Source organism: Balaenoptera ricei, chromosome 2 (genome assembly GCF_028023285.1).
Source record: "Balaenoptera ricei isolate mBalRic1 chromosome 2, mBalRic1.hap2, whole genome shotgun sequence".
Classification (NCBI taxonomy): domain Eukaryota; kingdom Metazoa; phylum Chordata; class Mammalia; order Artiodactyla; family Balaenopteridae; genus Balaenoptera; species Balaenoptera ricei.
In genome coordinates, this window is record NC_082640.1 from 33,556,128 (window position 1) to 33,583,293 (window position 27,166).

The 27,166-nt window shown below is 36.5% G+C and overlaps 1 protein-coding gene and 1 non-coding gene across 5 annotated transcripts in view; one reads left to right on the forward strand and one right to left on the reverse strand.

Annotated features, from left to right (window-relative positions):
* Positions 1 to 23,446, forward strand: part of ZFAND6 (zinc finger AN1-type containing 6) — a 75,326-nt gene extending 51,880 nt beyond the window's left edge. For all 4 annotated transcript variants that reach the window (XM_059912316.1, XM_059912313.1, XM_059912314.1 and 1 more), the window contains 5 exons: positions 7,159 to 7,329; positions 8,573 to 8,681; positions 9,575 to 9,675; positions 19,782 to 19,895; positions 22,531 to 23,446. In XM_059912316.1, the coding sequence (XP_059768299.1) occupies positions 7,176 to 7,329; positions 8,573 to 8,681; positions 9,575 to 9,675; positions 19,782 to 19,895; positions 22,531 to 22,679 (627 nt within the window). In that variant the 5' untranslated portion in view covers positions 7,159 to 7,175 and the 3' untranslated portion in view covers positions 22,680 to 23,446. The remainder of the gene's footprint in view (positions 1 to 7,158; positions 7,330 to 8,572; positions 8,682 to 9,574; positions 9,676 to 19,781; positions 19,896 to 22,530) is intronic.
* On the reverse strand, positions 1,192 to 1,298 carry LOC132361865 (U6 spliceosomal RNA). Its single transcript, XR_009502130.1, has one exon. It is a non-coding gene; the product is annotated as a U6 spliceosomal RNA (small nuclear RNA).
* Positions 23,447 to 27,166: the final 3,720 nt, after the last annotated feature.

Below are 27,166 nucleotides of genomic sequence, written 5' to 3' on the forward strand. Positions count from 1 at the left end.
GCACTTGGGTAATGGTAAGCTTAATTGCCCCAAAAGGGTGGTGTACAGACAGCTTCTGTAGAAATACAGAGCAGAGGAGGATTGAGGTGGACAGAAATGAACCCAGAAGAAGTAGAATTTAAGCTGATTGCTGAATAAGAGTGTTATAGGCAGAGTGAGGAAGTGGACAACGTTTACGAAGGAAGGAGCAGTATGAGCTAGAAGCTTGTTTCCAGCAATGAGGATGATTTGTTTCAAACAGGCGCAAAAGGACCCTCTGTTTTTAGGCAGAGCAGAGTTGGAGCAGTTACTGAGTTTCTGCTAGGTGCCAGGCACTATATGGAAGCTTTCTATATACATTGTCTTAAATAAATATGAGCACACTTTTTAAAATAATTAATTGATTAATTAATTTAGTTTTGGCTGCATTGGGTCTTTGTTGCTGCGTACAGCTTTCTCTAGTTGCAGCGAGCGGGGGCTACTCTTCGTTGCGGTGCACCGGCTTCTTGTTGCGGAGCACGGGCTCTAGGTGCGCGGGCTTCAGTAGTTGTGGCTCGTGGGCTCTAGAGCGCAGGCTCAGTAGTTGTGGCACATGTGTTTAGTTGTTCCGCGGCATGTGGGATCCTCCAGGACCAGGGCTCGGACCCGTGTCCCCTGCACTGGCAGGCGGATTCTTAACCACTGTGCCGCCAGGGAAGTTCTGAGCACACCTTTTTTTTGGTTTAAAGATCTTTATTGGAGTATAATTGCTTTACAATGGTGTGTGAGTTTCTGCTGTATAACAAAGTGAATTAGCTATCCGTATACATATATCCCCATATCCTCTCCCTCTTGCGTCTCCCTCCCACCCTCCCTATCCCACCCCTCTAGGTGGTCACAAAGCACGGAGCTGATCTCCCTGTGCTATGCGGCTGCTTCCCACTAGCTATCTGTTTTATGTTTGGTAGTGTATATATGTCAATGCCACTCTCTCACTTCGTCCCAGCTTACCCTTACCCCTCCCCGTGTCCTCAAGTCCATTCTCTACGTCTGCGTCTTTATTCCTGCCCTACCCCTGGGTTCTTCAGAACCTTTTTTTTTTTTAAGATTCCATATATATGTGTTAGCATAAGGTATTTGTTTTTCTTTCTGACTTAGTTCACTCTATATGGCAGACTCTAGGTCCATCCACCTCAGTACAAATAACTCAATTTCATTTCTTTTTATGGCTGAAAAAATATGGAACGCTTCACGAATTTGCGTATCATCCTTGCGTAGGGGCCATGCTAATCTTCTCTGTATCGTTCCAGTTTTAGTATATGTGCTGCTGAAGCAAGCACCTGAGCACACTTTTAATGAGTTGAACTTAAGGAAGTTTAGTAACACGTCCAAGCTCTTAATAGGTAATTAAAATGGCAAAACTGGGATCTGACCCCAAGCCTGTTCACTTTTCACTCAGCATACTTTCCAGGGAAATTGGGCTGGTTAAGGTAAAGTATGTAGAGCATGAATGCCAGGTCTAGTACTCCTTTCTGGGGAAATTATTTAGTAACTAAAACAGAAGTAATATGATGAGAACTGGGTGTTTTAGGAGAATTTAAATAAGTGGATTGTGAGGAGAGGCAGTAAAACAGAAGAAAAAAACTGTTAAAATAACCCAGGTGTGAAGTGATGAGTCAGAATTGGGATGCAAAAGAAAAGAGCATGAGATATTTCAAAATGAAAATTATTGGAACTTGGTGACTTAAAATTCTAGGGGATGAAGCAGAGGGAAATAAGTTTAATTGACATGTATTTGCAGTTATAATTGAGTCTGTGTTGCATTCATTCGTTGCAGTCTATGTTGCATTCATTCATTGCTGTCCTTTTGTCAGAATTTTAATAATTGATAATGAATTTTCTTTGCAATCTTAAAATATATGATCTTGAATTTTTATGCTAATGAGAATTTTTAGGTTAAAAGACTTAAAGGAAAAACAAATTTTCTCAAGAACTTGGTTAAGCTAATTAAAGCTGCATAATATCTTAAGGTTGAATAAATGAATGAAAGTTTAAATTATCTTTAAATGAAAAGAATAAGAATTCATGAATGCTCATGAATTTATGTTTGGCAGGGACAGGATGGACTTTGAAAGTCATTCTCTTTGTTTTTTTAGATCAAAAAAAGGACATTGACCTAATTGCTTACTAGATATGTGACCTTGGGCAAGTTATTCAGTCTCTTTGAATATCAGTTTCCTCATTTAAGAATGGGGATATCAGTAATACCAACATCATAGGGTTCTGGAGAGAATTAAATGAGATAATATAAATAAAACAATAAAGGCAGTTTTTGGCCCATAGTAAGCTCTGAATAACTAAATACTATCCGAGTGGGGTAGAGAGGACAGTCAGTTGTAGGTTTGATTATGAATGTTAAGAGTCAGAAATCACATTTTCTGAATTCTCTTTAATTTGTAATTTTTCCTTTTTTTTAATTATACCATGCTAATCCATTTTTCTCTGTATGTCTGGTAATCTCATTCTTTACCTCCTTGGGTTTGTAGTTTTATAATCCCACAATACATAGAGCAATTAAGGAATTGTTCTGCCTTCTCATGCTCTTTCCTCTTTTCCTTCCTGAATGCCAGGCTAATGGGCCCTCCAAATTGTTTACCTACCAAAAAGGTACAGTAGCAAGGGGATGCAAGATTTCCAGTTTCTCCATAGCTACCCCATCTTTGCCACTACACATAAAGATAAACTAAGATACCCTTTTATGGCTTTTGGTCTTTTCCTGAATCTTCATGGAAAGGTACATTTTGTGGCCTAAAAATGAATAACTAATGCTGATTCTTTTCCTTTTTCTCTTTCTCTCTCTGTCTCTTTTTTTCTTTTCTTTTTAAGTAACCTGTGAAATCTTTTGTGCTTTTTATCTGCCAGGATAATAGCTTTTTATAAGAAAGCTCTTGACTTATGAAAATAATTGCTAGTTTGCTACTGTGCAGGGCAGTTTGGCTTGGGGAAGTTGCTAGTGTTACATGTTTTAAATTTTAGTCTTACTATTCAGAAGCAGGGATTGTGATATAAAAAACTTGGTGGTCATATTGTACTTTTAATCTGTGAATATTTACTTGAGTTTTTATAGAAATAAGATATTTATCTTCTCTGGATGCTTGTACATTGCCAACATATACTGAAAGATTTATCAGTACCAGTGGGGAAGGTTCTTTAATTCTTATAACATATCATTTTAATGTCATTAATAAGTAGCATAGAATAGTTGGTGATTTAGAACAGTGTTTCTCAAGAATTCCCTGGCAGTCCAATGGTTAGGACTCGGCGCTTTCACTTCCCAGGTTCCATCCCTGGTAAGAGAACTAAGATCCACAAGCTACATGGCTCAGCCAAAAAAAAAAGTGTTTCTCAATCTTTTTTCCTTTATTGCCCTCCCCCCCATCCCCAGGAGCCTTTTAAAACAGTTTTTTCCTAATTGGCTTCCTACCTCCATAAAATTTTAATTCCACATATATATAATAGTTATCTATTTATGTATGATATGTATAGCTGTGTTTTATACATAAATAGTAAGGGGTTTTTTTTTGTACTCCCATTCCCCAAAGAATCAGTGTTTGCCTTCTTGAGGTGATTCTGCCTGCATTGATGGTTTACAGCAGTGGATTCTCAAAATTTTTGGTTTCAGGACCTTTATATTCTCTAAAATTATTGAGCACGTTGAAGAGCTTTTGTTTATGTCTGTCATATCTAGCGAAAATTTTATCATGTTACAAATTAAAGTGAGAAAAATCACAAAATATTTATTAATTTATTTAAAAGTATTTTATGAAAAATAACCATTTCTCCCTCCCCCCTGCCCAAATGGTTTGGTGAGAAATGTGGCATTGTTACACATTTTTGCAAATCTCTTTAAGGTCTGGCTTAATAGCAAACAGCAGGATTCTCATAGTTGCCTCTGCATGCATTCTGTTACAATGTTAAAAAGAAAAGCTGGTGTCATACAGATACGTAGTTGGAAAAGGAAGGAGTATTTTAATAACATTTTCAGATAATAGAGGTTTCTCTTCTTTGATATCACACCAAAATGTAAGCATTTGTAGTTTCTTAAAGGGATAGTTGCACTGTAGAATCTCATACTATATAAAAACCTTTTGTCTGTTACTCTAAAATCCAGTGTTCTTTCCCTTTGAATAAATCTTTTGTTCATGAATAATTTTGTACTATCATACGTTGGTCACTTAGGAAATATTGGCTTACTGACTTATGCAGACCTTCCAAATGTCGATAATAGTACCAACTACTCACATGTCATTAATATAACCACTGACCTTATCAAAGACTCTCTAAAAATTGGAGATACTTGTCAAGCTTTTTTTCATTTGAATGTTGTCCTCAGCAATAAATAGTATTAGTTATTTTTCTTGAAGTGACAGGCTTATTACTTCATTCATTTTTGAGAAAATACCTGCCACATACTCAAGTCTGAATAACCAGAGTTTATCAGTTGTTCTTTGAAATAAAAAGCTTGTTCTGTGAAAAAGGTGACTCGGTTAGGTTGTAACTCAGACAATTGCACAAGTGCTTTTTCTTCAGTCATCATACTTTTTATATGCAGCAGGAATGCTTTATGTGTACTTCCCAGTTTGTCACAGAAAATATTAGCAAGACGTGTGTGTTCAGGCTCAAGATTTAATAAAATTAATAATTTTATTGTGACAGTGTGGTGATGAAGAATACAAGGTAGTATACTTCAGTGCCACTGTTATGGTTTGGCTCCTTGATGAAGCTCCAGGTTTTTACCCACCATTGCTTTTGCACCACAAATGCACATGTCAACATGGTGGAAAAGGCAAATAACTAGTTAGCATTAGTATGAAAACAGTTTTGACCTCCCCAGGGGTCCAAGGAACAAACTTTGAGAACCACTGATTTAGAGCTTGGACTTCTACTGCATCTCAGCTCCATCACTTATTAGCTACATCCATGACCTTGAGCAATTACCCTGATTCCAAACCAGACAAACACACTATCCCTCATGAATATAGGCCCCCAAAATCAACAGAATGTTTGCCATTTGCTTTTCTATCCTAACATTGTTAATGGTTTTTTTTAGTTTGATACACTGTATATGTATTTACAGAACTACAGGAAAGGGAGGGTTTAAAAAAGTAGCATATATATAAAGCAGAGCAGCCAAGATTAGATTCTGAAATGACTTGCCATCATGAAGTAAAAAAGATGTTGGTCAAAATCCCAAATTACATTCCTGTGTCTAAAGATCTTTTTTTTTTTTTTTGCAAATTTTCCTAAGGGTTTTAATTAATTAATTTATTTATATTTGGCTGTGTTGGGTCTTCGTTTTTCTGTGCGAGGGCTTTCTCCATTTGTGGCAAGCGGGGGCCACTCTTCATCGCGGTGCGCGGGCCTCTCACTATCGCGGCGCCTCTAGTTGCGGAGAACAGGCTCCAGACACGCGGGCTCAGTAGTTGTGGCTCACGGGCCCAGTCGCTCCGCGGCATGTGGGATCTTCCCAGACCAGGGCTTGAACCAGTGTCCCCTGCATTGGCAGGCAGATTCTCAACCACTGCGCCACCAGGGAAGCCCTAGATCTTTTATTTATATTCCTAGGCTTAAAGGTCTAAAGATTCTCAACAGTTTTAGGTTTTTCTTTTTAAAGGCAAATGCTAAACCTGCTTTGTTTTGTAATGGAGTCAAATGCATTATTGCTCTTGGTTCTGAAATTTGCATTAAATACCCTCCCCCCATTCCACAACTGTCTTTTCAAATAATTTAGGTGAAGAAAAAAAATCTGTTAATGGTAAACAGTGAATGTTTATCAATTCAGGGAAACTTCAGTGGCAGAACAGTGTCCTTCTTTGCTTAGTCTTATCCTGTATGATCTTTGAACATACACTCATCTGTAAATACACATACACGCATTTTGGAGGAACCTTCATTTCATTTGGGAGGCTTTTGTTTTGTTTTGTTTTTTAATAAAGTGAGATAGAACCTCTTTTTACCTTCTCATGTTATTTATGCCAAAGAACCACTTGCTGTATGGGAGAAATGGCACATGGAGTTCTTCCATCTGCTGTAATTGATTATTGCCTGTGTGGTTCCCAAACAGTTCCTCTGCCTGTTAGTTTTTAAATTTTAAATACTCTAAAAATAAATAAATATTGTTCCCAATTACATAAGTAGTATCTTCATTTAAGAGGATTTTAAAAGTACAGAGAAGGTGCAAATCAGAAAAAAAAAATCAGTTAGCTTTGCCATCCTTGGATATATTCTTTCTTATCCTTATTGATGGTTAATAGATGCCTTTTTTTGTCCTAATTGGCAACATATTGTATATACATTTCATATTGTGCTTTTTCATTCATTATCAGCAATTTCCTCCAAAAAGAATTCTAAAATATTTTAAATGACTGCTTAACTTGTGAAAAAAATCCATTCTCCTAATGTTAGATATTTAAGTTATTTTAAGTTTGTCAGCATTATAAATATGCTGTAAAACACATCCCGTGTGTGTGTGTATGTATATATATATATATATACATACATATGTATATATAATTTTCTCCTGATTATACCCTAGTTATTCTGTTGAACGAGAATGATTGGTTCAAAAGGGCAATCTTTTACAAGGCTCTTAAGGTGAGTTGCCACATAGCTTTCCAAAAAGATTGACCCAACTTCTCATTTTACCATTGTTCTGCCAATTTCTCCACATCTTCACCAGCATTGATATTATGTTCAATGCTTTTTAAACAGAAAACATTATGCAAGTTAAAACATGAACTTTTAGCAAAAGTTTAAATGCTTAAAAGTTAATAATACAACACATAGCAAACTGTGTATTTCTTATTACTAGGAGTCCAAGCTGAACCTAGACTTAAAGGATTTTCCTTAACATTCTGATGGTGCAGAGTCTTTAGTACAGATACCCTTCTCTGGTTCATAACATTTTTTGAACCAGTACAGACCTACTTGTATAGAGTGGGTCAGAGATAAAAGTTTAGTTTGTATCCTTTTGATCTTTATTTTTTTCTGTCTCTACCTCAGCCTATGTGTTGAGACAGCTGCACAGAGTGGTTTAGGGCAGAGTATAAGTGCATTTTCCTTTATTATATAAAGCAAATTTGGATAATGTATGATTGTAGTGTGTGTCTGAGTTCTTTGCTAATTCTGTGTAAATTTCAGGTGTGCAACAGAGGAACATGGCTCAAGAAACTAATCACAGCCAAGTGCCTATGCTTTGTTCCACTGGCTGCGGATTTTATGGAAACCCTCGTACAAATGGCATGTGTTCAGTATGTTATAAAGAACATCTTCAAAGACAGAATAGTAGTAATGGTAGAATAAGCCCACCTGGTAAGTAATTCTTACCTGGTAAGTAAAACACAGCACTATTCATAATTGAGATACACCTGAATAGCACAGGGTACCCAGCACCTTTTTCTGCTTTCACATTTTACTTCTATTACTACATTTACATCAGGAAAATGTCTCATTACATATTGTGATTATCAGTGGTAGGGAAACAGGAATAGGAGTGTCTTTACCCATTGAAAAGAACTACTTCTTACTTGCTGTGTTAGAGAATTCTATTATCTTATTAAAATAGAGGCACACTTCATTCAAGTATATATAGCTGTCTTGGAAAATAAGGTGTAAGGGAGTGAGGGCTGTACGAGGACCTTGCTTCTTTTATCTAGGATGACTTTTGAAGCCAAGACAGTTGTAGAAGGAAAGAGTGAGTTATATATAGCCACAGCTGACTGTAGAAAAAGCCTTTCTCCATTAGGAAGGAGAGGTGTAACAGTTTGACTCAGAGAAAGGGATGTTCATCCCCAGTTCATTTGAGTTCTTTATGCATTTTTATGTCAAAGGATTCTCCTGGAATTGAAGTGGCTTTTGTTTCAGTAGTTGTGTAAGAAGGATCATGAGGATTTTGAGTGTAAGCTTTGCAAAAGTAAAGTGTTAATGGTACTCATCTAGGATAGTTCTCATGTAGGTTAATACCTAAATGTATAGGTTTTTGTGGTGAATGAAAGTGCAGGCTGTTATTAGTTCATTTAAAATTGTGTGTAGAGTCTTTCTCATCATTACTTCGTGTTGAAGCCAAAAGCTAGAATCATTTAATCAAAACTTCTTTACTTAAGGCTAATATCAAATGAATATAAATTGTTTTTTAAGTCATCATCTACATTTCTGCCTTTCAAAGAACAAGTAAAATAATATAACCTGAGCACAGATTTTAATTTTGAACTTACGTTTGCCTTACTGCTAAATTCTTTTTTATTTGAAATATTTGTGCGCTAGTACTTGGAAGACATTTGTGAATTAAAGGGTTTGGGTAATAATCAGTCCTAAGAAATAGTAGTTTAATTTTGGATATATACATTTTGTATATGGTTTCCTTGGTTAAAATCAGCATTCTTTTCATAGGAAAACTATTGAAAAAATTTTAACTAAAGTAATGAACCGGCATATTATATAGTAAAACAAAATCCATATACTATATTTCTTGGAAAACTGATCTTGATTTTTGTAGATGAGGTGTTGGCCTGCCCAGGGTACAGAGTCACTAACCTGAGATGTGGTCCTGTTACAGCACCTTCTGTCAGTAGTCTGTCTGAGTCTTTACCAGTTCAGTGCACAGATGGCAGTGTCCCAGAAACTCAGTCGGCGTTAGACTCTACATCTTCATCAATGCAGCCAAGGTAAGATGTAGCCTCTGAAGTGTGATTGGAAAGCTATTGAAAAATAAAGCATATATTCCATATGATCAGTTCTATTAAGAAGGAAAACTATGTGAAGTCACTTTAGGATTAACTGGCATAAAATTGTATCTGTCTCATTATTATTAGTGACTAGTCAGAAAAATCTTTTTATTGGGTTTAAATTGGGGTGGGAGTAGGGAGTTGTCTTTTAAGTCTCAGATTTCCTTTCAGACAGGTTTTTCTTTATTTCTTTTCATAATATATCCTGACCAACCCTTGAAGTCCTTCTGAAGCATGTTCAGTTCTTCTAGTCATAGGCTTATTATGCAAGTACTAGTGCTTTGTATTAAAAAGTACAGTCTTGTCACAGGTTCTCTTCGTTTAATATCATGATGTGGTACTGATATCTATTTGTATTGTAGTGTATTTTTTCTTTTTAACTTTGAAGTCACATCATTTAGAAGCCTGAAAACACAGAAATGTTTGTTTTATTCTTACTCTACTGTTAGGAAACAGATATTAAGTTTCTACTCTGAAGTTCCTTTTTCCAGTTTATGATGGGAGATGTTCAGTTCTGCTATGCCAGTGTATCATATACAACTTTGTATTAGGGTTCCTGAATCATGTCTTTATCATACTAGTTTTCATTTAGTGAATTCATACACAGTGGACATATACTGTTGCTTTATTTTCAAAGCAATAAACTTCTGGTCCAAATTGGTCTCAAGTTTCAAAGCTCTATAGTTATGTTTAAGTTATAAAAAAAAGTATCTCTGATTAATTCTTGTCTTAATGATCTACTTACATATGTGAACTCTTACTTATTAATCACTTTAGTTACTATTCATGCATAGAGATCATCTTTTAAAATCTAAATATTTTTGCTTTTCTAGCCCTGTATCAAATCAGTCACTTTTATCAGAATCTGTAGCATCTTCCCAAGTGGACAGTACATCTGTGGATAAAGCAATACCTGAAACAGAAGACCTGCAAGGTTTGCACATGAACTAGCATATATTTTGTCATTTATTTAACATTTGAATATTACAAGCCAGGCACTATCTTAGATGCATATGTTTTTTAAATTACCTGCCTAAGATAACATATTTTTACATTTGTTTTCTTTATGAGCAGAATATTTTATATCCTCAAGTATTTAATTGACTGAAATGTTGGGAGCCATTTCCCACCTATATATAATTAGGTCATCAGCATAAACATAGAAAATTAAAAATCTGTTTTGTTTAAGAAATGTAATTAAATGAATGAGTGGTGGTATTATACTTTTCTCTTTTACTGTTTTGCCCAATTTAACCTAAATACTATTTCCTCTCCCAGCAAACTGGGGCTACTGGTTTGAGAGGAATCTCTTGCTTTTGACTCAGGTTATGTAAGTGACTGATTATTTTGACTGGCAGTGACCCCCTCTTTCCCCGTGTGTGACTTCCAGCACAACAGTCACATTCAATTACTCTTATTTATAGCATGGTGTCTCTTGTTCTTGCCCATGCTCTTTATATCCACATTATGTGGATTAAAGTGAAGTGGATCTAGGAAGACTTGAAAATGTGTTTGAAGGCTTTCTTAGTGGGCAGAGATGGTGGAGGAGGCATTTAGGATGCTGTTAAAAATCTGTGCTTAGTTATATTCTATTACTGTGTGGAAACAATGTGTAAATTGAGAAGGATACTCTGGAAAGACAAGTCCAAAGATGAGCTGTGTGTCATTTTACCTATGGCGTGATTTAAAGGGAGAAGATACCATGCCCAGTGAAACCTTCCATTGTACATGGTGTTCACAGGGTGGTGACAGATACATCTGGCAATCTTAGCTGAAGTTTGCTGAAGTTTAAATTTAGTTAAGCTGGCTAATTCCCCTTCCTCTGATTTCATGCCCAACAAATGATTGGCATAATTTGCCTCTTTGTAGATTTTGCTATAGAAAAATGTACTGTCTGGCCAACATAAGTATTCCAGTATAATATTGTAAATATTCATAAATAGTATGTGAATAATTTTTATTTTTTAGTTAAATAGGAAAGTTTAAGGACGGGCAGAGATAAGGAATATTTTAAAAGCAGAAATAGAAAAATTCCCCAAATCTAGTTATCCATTAGACATGGGAAATAAGACAGGGGGTGGTATTAAAGCTTTAAGTTGTATGACAGTTGAAATGGCAATGGTGTGGTTGTTTGCGACCGGGAGGTTGAAAGAAGTAATGGTTAGACAAGATTTTAGATAGAGTAAATTGGAAGTGGTCAAATTTCAAAACTTAAAATCTCAATTGGAGGTTGTAGATAGTTAATAGGTATTTAAATGTATGATCAGTATTATGTCTGAGATTTGGAAGTCCTTGCCACAGGTTGAAAATGAGAGGCAAAATCAAGAAGAGCAAGTAGGATAATGAGTCAGCAAAGGGGACAGGATGAAGTCATCTAGATCCTGGTTAGTTTTAGGCCACAGATGTCAACAGAGAATTTTCAAGAAGCAAGGGTTGCTTAGCAATTTTGAGAGAGAGCTAAGTAAGGAAGAGTGAAAATAGGCTGCCAACCATGAAGGTGTTATTTATGTCTTACAATCAAACAAATTTTAGAATGTTGGTAGTGGGAAAATATATGCTGCTTAAGAATAAAATAGCAGGGATTTCCCTGGTGGTGCAGTGGTTAAGAATCCGCCTGCCAAGGCAGGGGACACGGGTTCAATCCCAGGTCCAAGAAGATCCCACATGCGGCGGAGCAACTAAGCCCGTGCACCACAACTACTGAGCCTGCACTCTAGAGCCCGCGAGCCACAACTACTGAGCCCATGTACTGCAACTACAGAAGCCTGCACACCCTAGAGCCCGTGCTCCTCAAGAGAAGCCACCGCAATGAGAAGCCCACGCACCGCAAAGAAGAGGTAGCCCCCGCTCGCCACAACTAGAAAAAGCCAACACACAGCAACGAAGACCCAGCGCAGCCAAAAATAAAATAAATAAATAAATAAATAAATTTATTTCTTTTAAGAAAAAGAATAAAATAGCAGTTGTTTTGCAAGTGTGACAAAAAATGAAGATTGTAAGTTGGTGAACTAATGTAATAGGAAGTGACATTTATGGTGTATGGAGAACAATATAGTTTCCTCCACATAGCCCTAGATACATTAATGCAAATGGTGGTCTTGATGCCATATTAGGAGAAATTGTAGGGGGGTTTTAAATTGTATAGACTCCTTTTTTCACTGTAATTTCAATGACTTGTAAGTTAAACCAGTATTAACTTTTAAGTACCTTTTAAAAACTTAGCATTCATAATTTCAGCATAGCAGAATCTTTGAACAATCAGATGTAAGTTTCATCTGAGTTTGAGAGGATTAGTTTTCAATGGGTAAAATCTCTTAACAGCCTAGTTTTTAAAAAATACCTTATACTGTTGAATTTAAAATGTCTTTTATTATAAACATGCACACGAATATGTGTGTGTATATATACACATACACTCATAACACATAATGTACTTGTGATTTCCCTATTTGATAGGAACAAATGCAGAGAATATTTTTTCCATCTACTTAATAGATGGACGAAAAGAGAAGAAGTCTTTGACTCAAGTCCTGTGGTCATTTGAGCTGTAACTGGAACCTAGGCACCTGACTCTAGACCATTATTCTTTCCACTAGACAGTTGTGGTGCTTCCTGGACTAGGATGTCCTTGTGTGTGTTTCTGTTGCCATATCCAGCCCTCCCTCAGTTCCCAGGGTAGGATCAACTGGTTTGGTGACCTACCCAGGTATCTGTTTTCTTCCTTATTATTCCACTTGTATTCCTCAAGGGAAATTTTTTTAGATAGGAAGATCATCCCAGGTGGAAGAGGGTACAAGAGTAGCATCTGTGTGCCTAAGCCAGAATTTCCTAACATTGTTGTTGGAGTTTTCAGAATAGTGTCCTTTAAACAGCTTTTTTTCTCTGTAGGTATTCTGCTTATAATTAGGTAAGTTGCCACCAGGTGGGTGGTACTGCTTCCATTTTGTCCTCATGGCTCTGAATAATTTTTCTCCTGTTTAACGGAGAAGCTCTGAAGAATTTTTTTCATGTCTACCTGAGAATTTACCATATTATTGCATCTTTCTCGTTTAATTATGCCTTTTAGCTTAATAAACAACGGTACCTCACTTACACAGTATCAGTTAGGAATGACAGATTTCCAGTTTATGAAAGCTTAGCTTTGTATTTTAAAAAATTTTTTTTAAGTTTTTTTTTCCGGCTGCGTTAGGTTTTTGTTGCTGCACACGAGCTTTCTCTAGTTGCCGTAAGTGGGGGCTACTCTTCGTTGTGCGTGGGCTTCTCATTGCGGTGGCTTCTCTTGTTGCGGAGCACGGGCTCTAGGTGCGCAGGCTTTAGTAGTTGCGGCATGCAGGCCCGAGAGCGCGCAGGCTTCGGTAGTTGTGGTGTGTGGGCTCAGTAGTTGTGGCTTGCAGGTAAAGCGTGGGCTCAGTAGTTGTGGAGCACGGGCTTAGTTGCTCCTCGGCATGTGGGATCTTCCCAGACCAGGGCTCAAACCCGTGTCCCCTGCATTGGCAGGCGGTTTCTTAACCACTGGACCACCAGGGAAGTCCCAGCTTAGCTTTTTAAAAACGAAAACATTTAAGTGTCTTTGTGCACTCTAAACTATCATACTTCATTTCTATTAGAACAATATGCTTAACTTCAGTTAACCTCTCAGTCCCTCAGATATTGGAGCAGAGTAAAAAGAATACGGAATTTGGATTCAGAAGTTCTGTTCTCATATCTTGATACCTCCTCTTCTCTGAACCTTATTTTAATTACTTTTGAAGGAGAATAATAACCATGTCCACCTTAGAAGTTATTAGAAGTCAGTGAAATAATGAAGATGAAATGTGTTTTGTTAATAACTACAAAGGATATTCTTATTCTGTATAATCCCAGTGTTTTTGGGAGGCTTAGCATAAGAGAATATGGAAGCTTTCCAGCAGTAGAATGTAATCATGACTAAGGTGGTGAGCTCTCCATCACAGAAGTGTTTTCAGAGAGCTGACTTATTGTCAGGAACAAAGTAGAGGGGATCCCTGCACTGAGTGGCAGAGTAAATTAGAATTCTCATAATCTTTTCAGCTCTGAGGGTTCCTTTCTTCATACCAAGTTGAATTGTCAGATCAGTTGTTCAGAACAATCAGAGAGGAATAGTCCCTTTCAACTAAAAATCAGAAATTTGTATGGATTAAAAATCAGAGATTGATTTTTAAAGAGTGGATGATAATAGCCAATACAATCTGGACAAAGTTGGAGGACTAACAATTCCCAATTTAAAAACTTAATACAGGCTACAATGATCAAGACTACATGGTACTAGTATGAGATGAGGATAGTCATATAGATCAATGGAATAGAATTGAGAGTCCAGAAATAACATTCTCACATTTACAGGTAATTGATTTTCCAACAGGGTGCCAAGATCATTCCATAGGGGAAAAACATATGATGCTGGGCCATTTAAACAAATAAAGTTGGATCCCTACCTCACACCGTACACAAAAATTTACACAAAATACATCAAAGGCCAATATGTAAGAGCTAAAACTATAAAACTTGTAAGAGAAAACAGGCATAAATCTTCATGACCTTGGATTAGTTTTCTTTAGACATGACACCTACAGCACAAGCAAAGAAAAAATAGACACATTGAACTACATCAAAATTAAAAACCTTTTTGCTTCAAAGGACTATCAGGAGTGAAAAGGCAACACAGAAAGGGAAAAAATTTGCAAATCATATATCTGATTAGAACATATAAAGAAATATAATTCTACAATAAAGACAACCCAATTTTTAAAAGGGCACAGGGTTTGAATAGGCATTTCTCCAAAGAAGATATAAAAATGGCCAAAGTGTTGTTAAGGATGTGGAGAGATTGGAACCCTCATTCATTATTGTTGGGAATGTAAAATGGTGCAGCCACTTTGGGAAACAGTTTGGCAGTTAAAAAAGTTAACTCAAAGTTAAATAGAATTAACTATATGACCGAGAAATTCCATTCCTAATTCCCAAGAGATTGAAAAAATGTGTTCACACAAAAACTTATATAAGAATATTCATAGCAGCATTATTCATAATTAACAAAATATGGAAAGAACCCATATGGCTGTCAACAGATGATTGGATAAACAAGAAGTGGTATATTCATACACTGGAATAGTGTTCGGCCATAAAAAAGAATGACGTTCTGATACGTGCTGCAACGTGGATGAACTTTGAAAATATACTAAATAAAAGAAGCCAGGTACAAAAAGCCAGCGTATTGTATGACTCCATTTATGTGAAAGATAGGCACCATGAAGAGGGCTTTTTTGCTGGAGAAGAGTTTGTAAAAGCAAAAGCATACTGGTAGGAAAACACGAAATTTGGGAGATAGAACAACAGTTGCTAGAGTGGCCAGTTCAGACAAGTATGTGTTGGAACTAAAGTTGGAAAGATTGTCTAGAATCAGGTCATGGAAAATCTCTAAGGTATTGGGTTCTAATCCATGATAAGGGAAGAGAGCCATTTTGAAGGTTGGTTGCTTCTTTTTGTTTGTTGTAAGATGGCACAAAGTTGTATTTTAAGGATTAATGTAACAGTATTTTGCCTCCAAATAGCTGCTGTTAGAAACTGATCTCATTTACAGAGCTGCTCTCTTCAGGATGGTGGCCACTAGCCTCATGTGATCACTTGAAATGTGGCTAGTCCGAAGTTAGATATTTAGTGCATATTTATTTGCTAGTTACACTCTAGGTGTAACATATACAGTGCTTTTGAAGACTTAGTAGCAAAAAAGACAAAGTGAAATATTCTATTAATACTTTTCATGTTGATTTTGTATTTAAATGATAACATAAATTAGTTTTATCTGTTTCTACTTTTTAACATACCTGCTAGAAAACATAAAATTAAATATATGATTCTCATTATTTTTTTTTGGACCCTATTTTTTTTGGACCCTATTAGCCCACTATGCAGGCTAATTTTTCTCTTGAATATTAAAAAATTTTTTCGCTGTGTTGGTCTTCGTTGCTGCGCAAGGTCTTCCTCTAGTTGCGGTGAGCGGGAGCTACTCTTTGTTGCAGGGCGCGGGCTTCTCATTGCGGTGGCTTCTCTTGTCACGGAGCACGGGCTCTAGGCGCGTGGGCTTCAGTAGTAGTGGCACACGGGCTCAGTAGTTGTGGCTCACGGGCTCTAGAGCACAGGCTCAGTAATTGTGGCGCACGGGCTTAGTTGCTTCACGGCATGCATCTTCCCGGACCAGGGCTCAAACCCGTGTCCCCTGCATTGGCAGGCAGATTCTTAACCACTGTGCTGCCAGGGAAGTCTTGTAATGGATTTTTGAGCTAAGAATAACATAAAGATCATTTTGTCCTCCCCCTTATTTTGCAGGTAAGAAAGTGAAGTCCAGAGAAGGGAAATGAATTTTATCCCAATGGGTCATTGTAAAAATGTACATTTATTCACTAAATATCTGTTGAGCAACTGCTCTGTGTAAGCACTGGGTATACAGTGGTGAACAGAAATAGTCCCCACCCTCAGAATGCTTAGTCTAATACTTGAATGAGACTTGTCATGACAAGTTATATATATGGATATATGTTATATTATATATATAACATATATCCATATATGTAAGGGATATATGTTATATTACATAGATATTGTATCTACTGTAAGATAATGTTTGGGGATTGCGTATTAATGTCATCTTATGTTCAGTTTTATTTTTCACCATGTGTCTTGACTATCCCCCAAACAGGTAGTGCTAAATAGTTTTATGTATTTATTGTTATATTTGTGTACTTTTTTCTTTCTTTTCTTTCTTTACTTCCCTCCCTCCCTCCCCCACTTCCTTCCTTCCTTCCTTCCACAGGACCCAGAGCAGAGGGCCTTGTTCCTCTTGAATGTGGTCCTCCATGTGGGTAGTTAAACTAATTTTACCTGCCTGGTGCTTTTTGAAGGATCTTTAAAGTAGTGGCCAGAAGGCTTTGTCTAGTTGAGATTACCATTAAAAATTATTAGCGAGTGCTATACAGTTTATCTCTCAGCCTTTATGCCATTGCATAGGCCTCCCGAATAGCCCTTTAGGACCAGTGGATGCAACACAGGCAGCCACCTGTTCTTAATCATTAACAAGTGGGTATTCTCTGTTTACAATTCTCAATTCAGAATATGAAAAACTGCCTAGTTCTGAGGAAACCGTCCTTATTTTGGCTTCAGGTTCAATAAGAGTATGGCCCTTTGGCCCTTAGTCTACTGTATGGCTTGCTTGCTTGCTTATTTATTTATTTATTTAGTATGGCCCTTTTAAAAGATTGTTTCCTTTTACATAACTTAGAGTTTGATAATTATGGTTTGCTTTGATCTTAAATCTCACATGAAAATTGGGGAAACAGGAATAATTTCTAAGAATCTTAGACTTTTACAGAATACTGTTATCATCTTGCCCATGAATTCATTTGGTAAATGTTTAAATTCAGGTACCAGCCACTAACTGCAGGTAAGCTAAGGTTACCTTAGTCTGATGAGGATAGTGGACATTGGTCAGCCTCAAATTTGAACCCTAGTTTATAAGCTTTTAGCGTGCCACCTAATCCTTCACTTCAAAGGTTATGCAGTTACCTCAGTTAAAGAGAAACCATTTGCCTTGACAGATCTTTAGGGTTAATACTGTGAAATGTCTCTGTTGAGGTATACAGTAGCATTTGTATCCATAGCAGATAAATGTATTTTCACTATTCTCCATTTCCAGATACCAAAGTTTGTGTCTCAGTAGTTAAATTGGTTTTTTTTTTAAATATGTAATCTTGTGGGATAGTGGTGTTGTTACTGCCAGTAAAGCATTATTTATATTAGTATATTTGAGTATCAGACTTGCTTGGGAGAATAGGTATGCCTTATAGATGTCAAAGGTAATAAATAGAATAGATTCTTTTCTGATTGCAAGTTAACTATTTTTGAGCTCTTTACACACAGCCAAACCTTATCTGATAGTGTTCTAGGAGCTGGGGATAAAACAGTAAGCGAGATATTCAGCCCCTGCCCTCATAGAGCTTACATTCTAGGGGTATTTACTTATTAAAAATAAAAGGCTTTATGTATCCACATTTTGTTTCAAAAGTAAAATGTAGATATTGGTAGCACTGTCTCCCCATCTAGCTTTAGAATGTCCAGGTGGAATAATCATGTTATAGAGTTCTTCATTCATGCATATTTATTTGTTAGTTTGTGGTGTTTTGCCTTTTGTCATATTTTGTTAAAATATGAGATAATGTGTTAACATAAGCAGGTTAGAATCTATTACATCAAATGTTTGAGCATCTACTGTGTGTAGTTCACTGTGATAGGTGCTGGAAATTCGAACAGGGAATAGGATGCTATCCCTCTCCTCAGCAGGCTTACAGTGTAGTTGGGGAAATGGAGCACATAAATACAATAGGTAAATAACTCAATACTAATTCAGCTCAACAGATATTTATTGAATGCCTGCTGTGTAGTAGGAGGCACTGGTAACAAGGATGAAAATGACAGGTTCCTGCCCTGAAAGGTTAAGGGCAGGTTAAGTCAAGTAGGCATTTATAATATAATAGTACAGAAAGTGCTACCGGGCATAGTAGGGTTTCCTAGTCTAAGTTGTGGGGGAGGGAATGGAGTAAGAGTTGATAATATAAGCTTAAACAAAAAAGACACCTTGGAGTTAGCCAGGTAAGGAGGAGGGACAAGAGGGGCATAGGAAAATTGTTCCACATAGAAAGGACAACTTTTACAAAAAGCCCAGAGGTAAGAGAGAATTTAGTATGTCCAGGGAAACTGCAAATACTTCAGTATGGCTGAAGCATGGAGTATTGTTGATGAATGGTGAGAGACAAGGCTAGAAAAGAAGGATGAGAAAAGTCCTGAAGGACCTCTGGGCTTTATTTATCCTGGGGGTTAGTGGGGAGTTGTCAATTTTAAACATTGGAGGGCACATAATTAGATTCTCATGTAAGGCAGATGATTTGGATGCAATGTGTAAAGCATGGATGGAAGAGGGGGCTCATGTGAAGTGCCCAGAATTTGGTAGAGAGTATTTAAGGGAATTAAGTGTAATCAGAGTGAAACATTGCAAGAGAACTGAGACAGGGTTTCCTGGAGGTTTTAAAGGGCAATTGACCTAGGTGAAATGAGAGAAAGGAAGCCCTTTTGAATTGGTTGTACACAGCAAAGGTACCTGGCATAGTCCCATAGATTGGTTAAGCAGTAGATTACTGAAGAAGAAGGACTGGTTGGTGATAAAGTTGGAGAGGTTAAATCCTTGATCCCTGGCAAGTCACTGACTGTTTTAGAACAAGACACCATGTCTGCTAGGTCACCTGATAGATTCTAACTCTAGTAACAGCATTTGGGAGGGCCAGGGTAGTTAGTGAGAGGGAGTGGCGGGGGACACATTAGTTAGGATTTAGGGGCAATAATTAGACCTGAATTTTGGTGCGGCTGGCCTTGGCTTCAACACTTAAATCAATTTATTATCTTAATTATAACATTTTAATCAATTTGTCTTATTCTCAATATTTTAAAGGTTTTATATGAAACATTCTGAGAATTTTGAACATACTTAGTATTCCACTAAATCTTGGTTTCAGGCTTTTTCCCCTTATTGTCTTTGAAATGTACATAGTTCTGAGCTCAACAATATTTAGAAGTTTGCATGTGACCATTTTCTTACACACTCCCTTAGAATACCCAAGTAGTGTTTGTGTGTTGTATGTCTTTTATTGGTCAAATACATAATTATTAGAAATTTTAGAAAATATAGTGCTTTTAGAGTCACTTGTTAACATGTCAGTGTATAGTCTAGATTTTCTCCATGTGTGTATACATACATGCATACTTTGCATACATATATGCATTTCACCAAAAGGGGGTCATATTATTTAAACTACTTTGTAACTTAATGTGAGCATCTTTCCATGCTAGTAAGTAAGTAAATTACTCAGTTATCCTCTGAATAAACAGATCAGTGGGGGTGGGGTGAGGGGTAACAACCACCCAAATTTCAAAATCTCATTGAATAATTAAATTTTACCACCTTCCTATTTTTATCAGCTTCAGTATCAGAAACGGCACAGCAGCCATCTGAAGAGCAAAGCAAGTCTCTTGAAAAACCAAAACAAAAAAAGAATCGCTGTTTCATGTGCAGGAAGAAAGTGGGACTTACTGGTAAGGGCCTAAATCACATGGTTTAAAATAAAGATGTTATTTATGATGATGCATGACTTACTATTAATGGCTTCAATTAAGATTGTTTCTGTTCCCATATGAGTTAATAATGGATATGCTTCACCTTCTGAATTTTCTTAAATAAAAGTAGCTTTAATTACATACCTAATAGTGAAATGAATAGCTTTTCTTTTAAAAAATTCATTTCAGCTGAGTTTGAGAATATTAGACAGGTAAGGTCAGTGTGCCAGGTGCTGTGAAAGGGCAAAGATGTGGCTCCTGCCTTCAGAGAGCTGAAATTGTTGTGTGTGAGAGAATATTTAAGTCCTTGGTGAGCTGTGAAGTACTTTCTCTATGTAAAGTGGCTAGTCACAGGTTGTCATGAGGGTTCAGAGAGCTCATATATGTAAGGTGATAGCCGCGTGCTGCCATGCAATAAGTAATCAATACATGTTGACTACTATAACAGAGCTGTTAGCTGGGATTGTTATTAAGAGAGGGAGAAGAAAATGTTTGAAATATTACTTGGATATTTGGCAAAGAGTACATTTAAGTGCAGTCAAATAGATTTCTTTGGGAATTCAGGGATGGGTGTGATTAATTTATGTAAAAGAAGAGGAGTAGAGGCCCATCAAAGTCATGAAGGTAGAATATTTCAGCTGGGTCTTGAAAGATGAGTAGGACTTAATAACTGATGGAAATGGGAGCATTTCAGGCAAAAAAAAAAAAAAAATACCTTGAACGAAAGCTCGCAGAAAGGATAGGGCATGTTTAGGGGACCATAAAAGGGGATTGTAGCACAAAATATGTGAAGAAGGGGGTTAGATACCACCATAGAGATAAGGCTCATGATGTGTACTGTGGTTAACTGATGGGGAACAGTTGCAGCTATAGTTACCATTTATTGTTTACTATGTGCCAGGCATTGTGCTGAATACTCTGCCTAAGAAATTGGCTTAAGAGGAAATAATTTTTTTTTTTTTAATTTATTTTTGGCTGCGTTGGGTCTTTGTTGCTGTGTGTGGGCTTTCTCTAGTAACAGCGAGCAGGGGCTACTCTTCATTGCTGTGCATGAGCTTCTCATTGTGGTGGCTTCTCTTGTTGCAGAGCACGGGCTCTAGGTGCGCGGGCTTCAGTAGTTGTGGCACATGGGCTCAGTAGTTGTGGTGCATGGGCTTAGTTGCTCCGTGGCATGTGGGATCTTCCCAGACCAGGGCTCGAACCCGTGTCCCCTGCATTGACAGGCAGATTCTTAACCACTGTGCCACCAGGGAAGCCCGAGATAAGATTTTGAGTAAATTATGTTTTAGGAAGGTTTGTCTGGCTAAGGTGTAGATAAAGAGGAAAGGAGATTTACAGTCTGATATCAGACATGTTTAAAACTGGCCCATGCCTTGGCAAATGTATTTATTTAAAGAATACAGACGTGAACAAGTAAGGCATTTTAAAGTGTACATATTTAGCATCAAATACTGTCTTCCTAAACCTCAGAAACTTCGACTTCATGATTAGAAAGAAGGCTGCGACTTAGTAATTTCTGTCTTGTCAGTCTAGTATTATTCTTGGCTCCATTTTTTATTCATTATTATGAAGTTATAGGGGAATTCCTTGGCGGTCCAGTGGTTAAGACTCCACGCTTTCACTGTCGAGGGCCCAGGTTCAGTCCCTTGTCAGGGAACTAAGATCCCTCAAGCCGTGTGGTGCAGCCAAAAAATAAATAATAAAATTTTAAAAATAAAAGAAAATTATGAAGTTACAGAGTATCTTTTTGAAGTTTAAAAAAATTTGGTAAAGGAAGTTTACATCAAATGTCAATGTTTAAAATATTGATTCCTATGTTCCATTTCCAGCAATTCCATCATTACCATAAAATCCTAATTTGGGGGTGCAGGACTGGTTTTATTTAAAGACTATCCACACTGCTTATTTCTCTGTTTTGGCTTCAATTCTTGGGGCATTTCCCTAAAATAAGTAGCATTTATTGCATGTTTACTATATGTTAGGCACTTAATACTTCCTCATTTAATTCTTACTGTAACCAATTCCAAAGTTAGAGATGCAGAATCTAAGGGTCAGAGAGGCTAAGTAATGTGCCTATGTTAGTAAATAGATTCAGACTTAAGCAACCGTAACTCCATCTCATGCTCTAAATCACTCAGCCAGATTACAGTTCACCTCTCCATTGGAGGTTAGCCAAGGAAAGCTAATATACTACACTATTTGTTAACAGTTCTGTCAAAAGTTTCATTTCATCTTCCCTAATTAAATCTTAAGATTGCCTTCTGACAGTATGCTTATTTTTTCACATTGTAGTATTTGAGGAGTGTTTCACATTTTCAATTTAGCAACCCTGTTTTTGATAGGAAGCAGTTGTGTCACAGGTGAAAACTTGCGCTCAGAGAAGTGGTTATGACTTGGTCTGCTGATACAAACCTGTATTTGTAGGTAGGAAAAAGAAATGAAGCTATCAGCTATGGATTTTGAGAATGTTACTAGGTTGTGAAACCGCTTGTTTGGAATGATTCTTTAGATTGCTGCCCTAAATATATGACCTTTTTAACATTAATTATGCTAGAGAGTTTAATATTTTTAGACCTTCCATTCAACTCACGTATGTGCATTAATCCATTTTCAGGGTTTGAATGTCGGTGTGGAAATGTTTACTGTGGGGTACACCGTTACTCAGATGTACACAATTGCTCTTACAATTACAAAGCTGATGCTGCTGAGAAAATCAGAAAAGAAAATCCAGTAGTTGTTGGTGAAAAGATCCAGAAGATTTGAACTCCTGGAATACAAAATCCTTTGACCATCTGCAAACTAAAAATTGACTTGAGGTTTTTTTTCCTAGTCATTGGGAATGTAGAGCAATGTATCTTGCATAGACCTTTTAATCATGCATGTCATCAGAAGAATAGATTTTTGTTTTTGTTTTGAAAATGACTCTGAACATTTATTTACATTGCAGTTTCTGTGGCTGAAAAGACTTAAGTAAACTTTACAAGTATTATCCTTTTAAGATCATTTTAATTTTAGTTGAGTGCAGAGGGCTTTTATAACAAACGTGGAGAAATGTCGGAGGGCTGTGATTTTTCCAGTATTAAACATGCATGCGTTAATCTTGCAGTTTATTTTCTCATTGTGTATGTATATATAGCTTTTCTCTGCAGCACGATTTCTCTTTTGATAAATGCCCTTTAGGGCACAACTAGTTATCAGTAACTGAATGTATCTTAATCATTATGGCTGCTTCTGTTTTTCATTAACAAAGGTTATACATATGTTAGCATATAGTTTCTTTGCACCCACTATTTATGTCTGAATCATTTGTCACAGGAGAGTGTGTGCTGATGAGATTCGAAGTTTGTGTGTTTTTAAATTTTTTTGAGCGAGGGAAGGAAAAGCTGTATGCATTTCATTGCTGACTGCAGGTTTCTTTCAGATTACGTTCATTGGTCTGTGTGTATACAATATGAAGAATGATCTGAAGTAATTGTGCTGTATTTATGTTTATCTACCAGTCTTTGATTAAATAAAAAGGAAAACCATAATGTTCCCTTGTATTACTTTTTCTCTTATTCTTTCTGGTAGTTCATTTTGACTTTTGGTCCTTCAGTTTTCTACTTTACTTAATTTTGTGAGATGAACTCACATCTGTTTGTGAGTAATCTTAGGATGACAAACTGTGATCTTACATTCCTGTGAGTTGAACATGTCATATTTTCTAGCTCTTGTCTGATTCTCTGTTCTGAACTCTGTCACACTGAATTAGCATCTAGTAGAAGCTTCGTTTTGGTAGGATTAGAGAAACAGAAACAGCATAACTCAAACACAGCAATTGGAGAATTGTGAAGTAGAAAGACCTCCAAAAGACCATTTGTCCTGTGGTTTCAAACTTACCTGGCCGCCAACCTTTTTAAAACTTGAAATATTATGTAAAACAGATTAAAATAGTATTTTGCAGTACAAATGTCTATGTTTACATTTGTTTGCTTACTACTTGTATACTGTAGCTTAGTATGTATATTCTACCTTCATATGTAATGATGGCTTAGCACTGAAATCTGTAAATGAGAGAAAACCATTATGACTATCTCAATAGATCCAGTTAAAGTATTCAATAGAATTTAATACCCATTCATGATAAAAACCCTTGATAAATTAGGACTAAAAAGGAATTCCCTTAAGGTGATAGTTTCTATGTAAAACCAAATAAACAAAAGACAAGCATCTTCCAAAAAGAGGAAAATTCATTTCCCTTTAAAGCCAGAAACAAAGGGCTGGTTTTCCACTATCAGTGCTTATATTCAAGATCATGTAGAGATCCTAGCCAATTTTATAAGAAATAGAAAGTAGGAAACTCATTATTTGTACATTACATGTTTGTTTTTTTAGAAAGCCCAAATAACTCTAAAGAGAAAGTACCAGAAATACAGGGTTTTGTTAGGTGGTAGGTGTAACATTAATTTTCAGAAGGCAGTTGCATTTCTTTATAGCAGAAACAACTGGAAAACTGGAGGACATCTTTTACAATACCAAGTACCTAGGAAATTAACAATGTATGTTGAAGACCTCTTTAAGAAAAAATGCTTAAACATTATTAAGAGATAACTAAGACCTCAAAAAATAGACATGTTCGTGGCTAGGCAGACAATATCATGAAGATGTCATTTGTACCCAAATAGACCTATAGATTCAAAGCAATTCCTATCAAAAATCCCACTAAGTTTTCTCCTGGAACTTATTAAAGTGATTCTAAAGTAAAAGATAAAGGAGAGCAAAAGGCTAGGACATTTCAGAAAGGAAAGAGCAGGGAGGTGGGCATTTTTCCTGCTGATGTTAAGACTCACTATGAAGCCATGTTAATTAAAATAGTGTGGTATTAGCTAAGGGCTATACAGAATCCCAGTAGATTAGACCAAAATGCCCAGAAAAAGCCATGCATGAGCTGAACTTGGTATAAGAGAGATGGGACACCACACTGGGGAAAGGAGACTGTTAGGTACTGAGAGCACAACTGGTTATCAGTGTGGAAAAAGGTGAAAATTGATCCCTATGTCACACCATAGGGGGAAAAAAATAATGTCTTAAATGTAAAACAATTTTTAAACTCTCAAAAAAAAAAAAATGATTACTGCTTAGACCTTGGGATACAGAAGGACTGTTTAAGACACAAAGCATTAACTGAAAGTATTATTGATGAATTTGTCTATTAAAAAGAGGCATTTTAAACCAAAAATACCTTAAGCTATCTTCAAAGAAAGGGAAAAGCCAAGTTACAAACCAGTGCAAATCAAGACCATAGTAAGATACTATTTTACACTCATTCAATTGGCAAAAATTTTAAAGTCTGGCAGTATCTAGTGTTGGAGGGATTCCACATAATCTCTTAAAGTTTCCTGATATTAAGCAAAAGTGGTTCAATCCTTCAAATGCTTTGGTAATTAATACCTTTTAAAGTTGGACTTTCAAACATCCTATAATCCAGAAATTTTACTCCTAAGTGTATACCCAAGACAGACTTGCACATAGGTGTAACAGGAGACATATAGGAATTTTCATAGCATTGTTTACAGAAAGCAAAAATCCAGAAACCACTCAAGTCCCCGTTGAAGAATGATGGGTAAATAAAATGTGATATATTCTTACAATGGAATAGAAATATAGTGATCAGAACTAGAGATCCCTAGAGACAACAAAATAAAAGGACCAGATAGTAAGCCAAAATACACCTTTTTGCAAGTCACATAGATGGAATTTATATGAAGAGAAAGCAGGGTAGTGATGACAGAATTCAGTATGATATCCTTAGATGGGAAGAGGCCAGGCATGTGGTACCATATGATCAAGGCCTTGACTTTTCTAGACATAACTAAAAGCAGGCTATGTGTGAGCCAATGCTGAGAGTCTTATGAACCAAGAATTACGATTAATCCAATTTCCTGTACCTGAAGTCCAACGTCATAATTATGAATCTTTTTTATGACCACGTGTTAAAATCGGGAGTTTTGGCGATTATTTGTTTGTTGTTGTTATTTCTTTTTTTTTTCTCCATGCACATGGTTTATTCTTAAAAAATTTTTATTGAATATTTAGGAAAAAGTCCAAAATACAGGTAAATAAGTCAAAAGAGGTAATCCTTTTTAAAGATAATTATACAAATTGCTTAATTGCGACTTTAGTTCTAAGTAACTCAGCTTACTAGTATGGCTGACCATTTCTAATGTAGATGGTTAGTTGTTCGATGGGGTTTCTAGATAAAACACCAAAACCATGATTCATGAAAAAAATTTTTAAGTTGGACTTTCTTACAATTAAAAATTGTTCTGCAAAAGACATTGTTAAGAGAACAAAAAGACAAGCCACAGACTGGGAGAAAATAGCAAAACATATCTTATAAAAGACTTATAAATATAAAAATAACTCTTAACTGTATGAAAACAACCCAATTAAAAAGTGGTCGAAATATCAAGACACCTCATCAAAGAAGATATAGATGGCAAATAAGCAAATGAAAAGATGGTCAACATAATATGTCATTGGAGAATTGCAAATTAAAATGAGATAGCTGCAGAGAACACGGGTTCGAGCCCTGGTCTGGGAGGATCCCACATGCCGCGGAGCAACTAGGCCCGTGAGCCACAATTACTGAGCATGCGCGTCTGGAGCCTGTGCTCCGCAACAAGAGAGGCCGCGATAATGAGAGGCCCGCGCACCGCGATGAAGAGTGGCCCCCACTTGCCGCAACTAGAGAAAGCCCTCGCACAGAAACGAAGACCCAACACAGCCATAAATAAATAAATAAATAAATAAATAAATAAAACCCAAAAAGTTAAAAAAAAATCATGAAAAAAAAAAAATGAGATAGCACTACATACCTATTAGAATAGCTAAACTCCAAAACAACACCAAATGCTATTGAGGATGTGGAGCAACAAGAACTCTCATTCATTGGTGATGGGAATGCAACATGGGACAGAAGAAAGTTTGGCAGTTTCTTAAAGCTAATCATAGTCTTACAACCTAGCAATTGCACTCCTAGGTATTTGTCCAATGAATTAAAAACTATGTCCACTCAGAAATCTGTACCCAAATGTTTTTAGAAGTTTTATCCATAATTGCCAAAAATTGGAAACAATGAAGATGTCCTTCAGATGTACCAATAAACTGTGGTATATCTATATAATGGAACAGTATTCAGCAATAAAAAGAAATGGGCCGTCAAGGCACAAACATGGAGGAACTTTAAATATATTGCTCAGTGAAATACG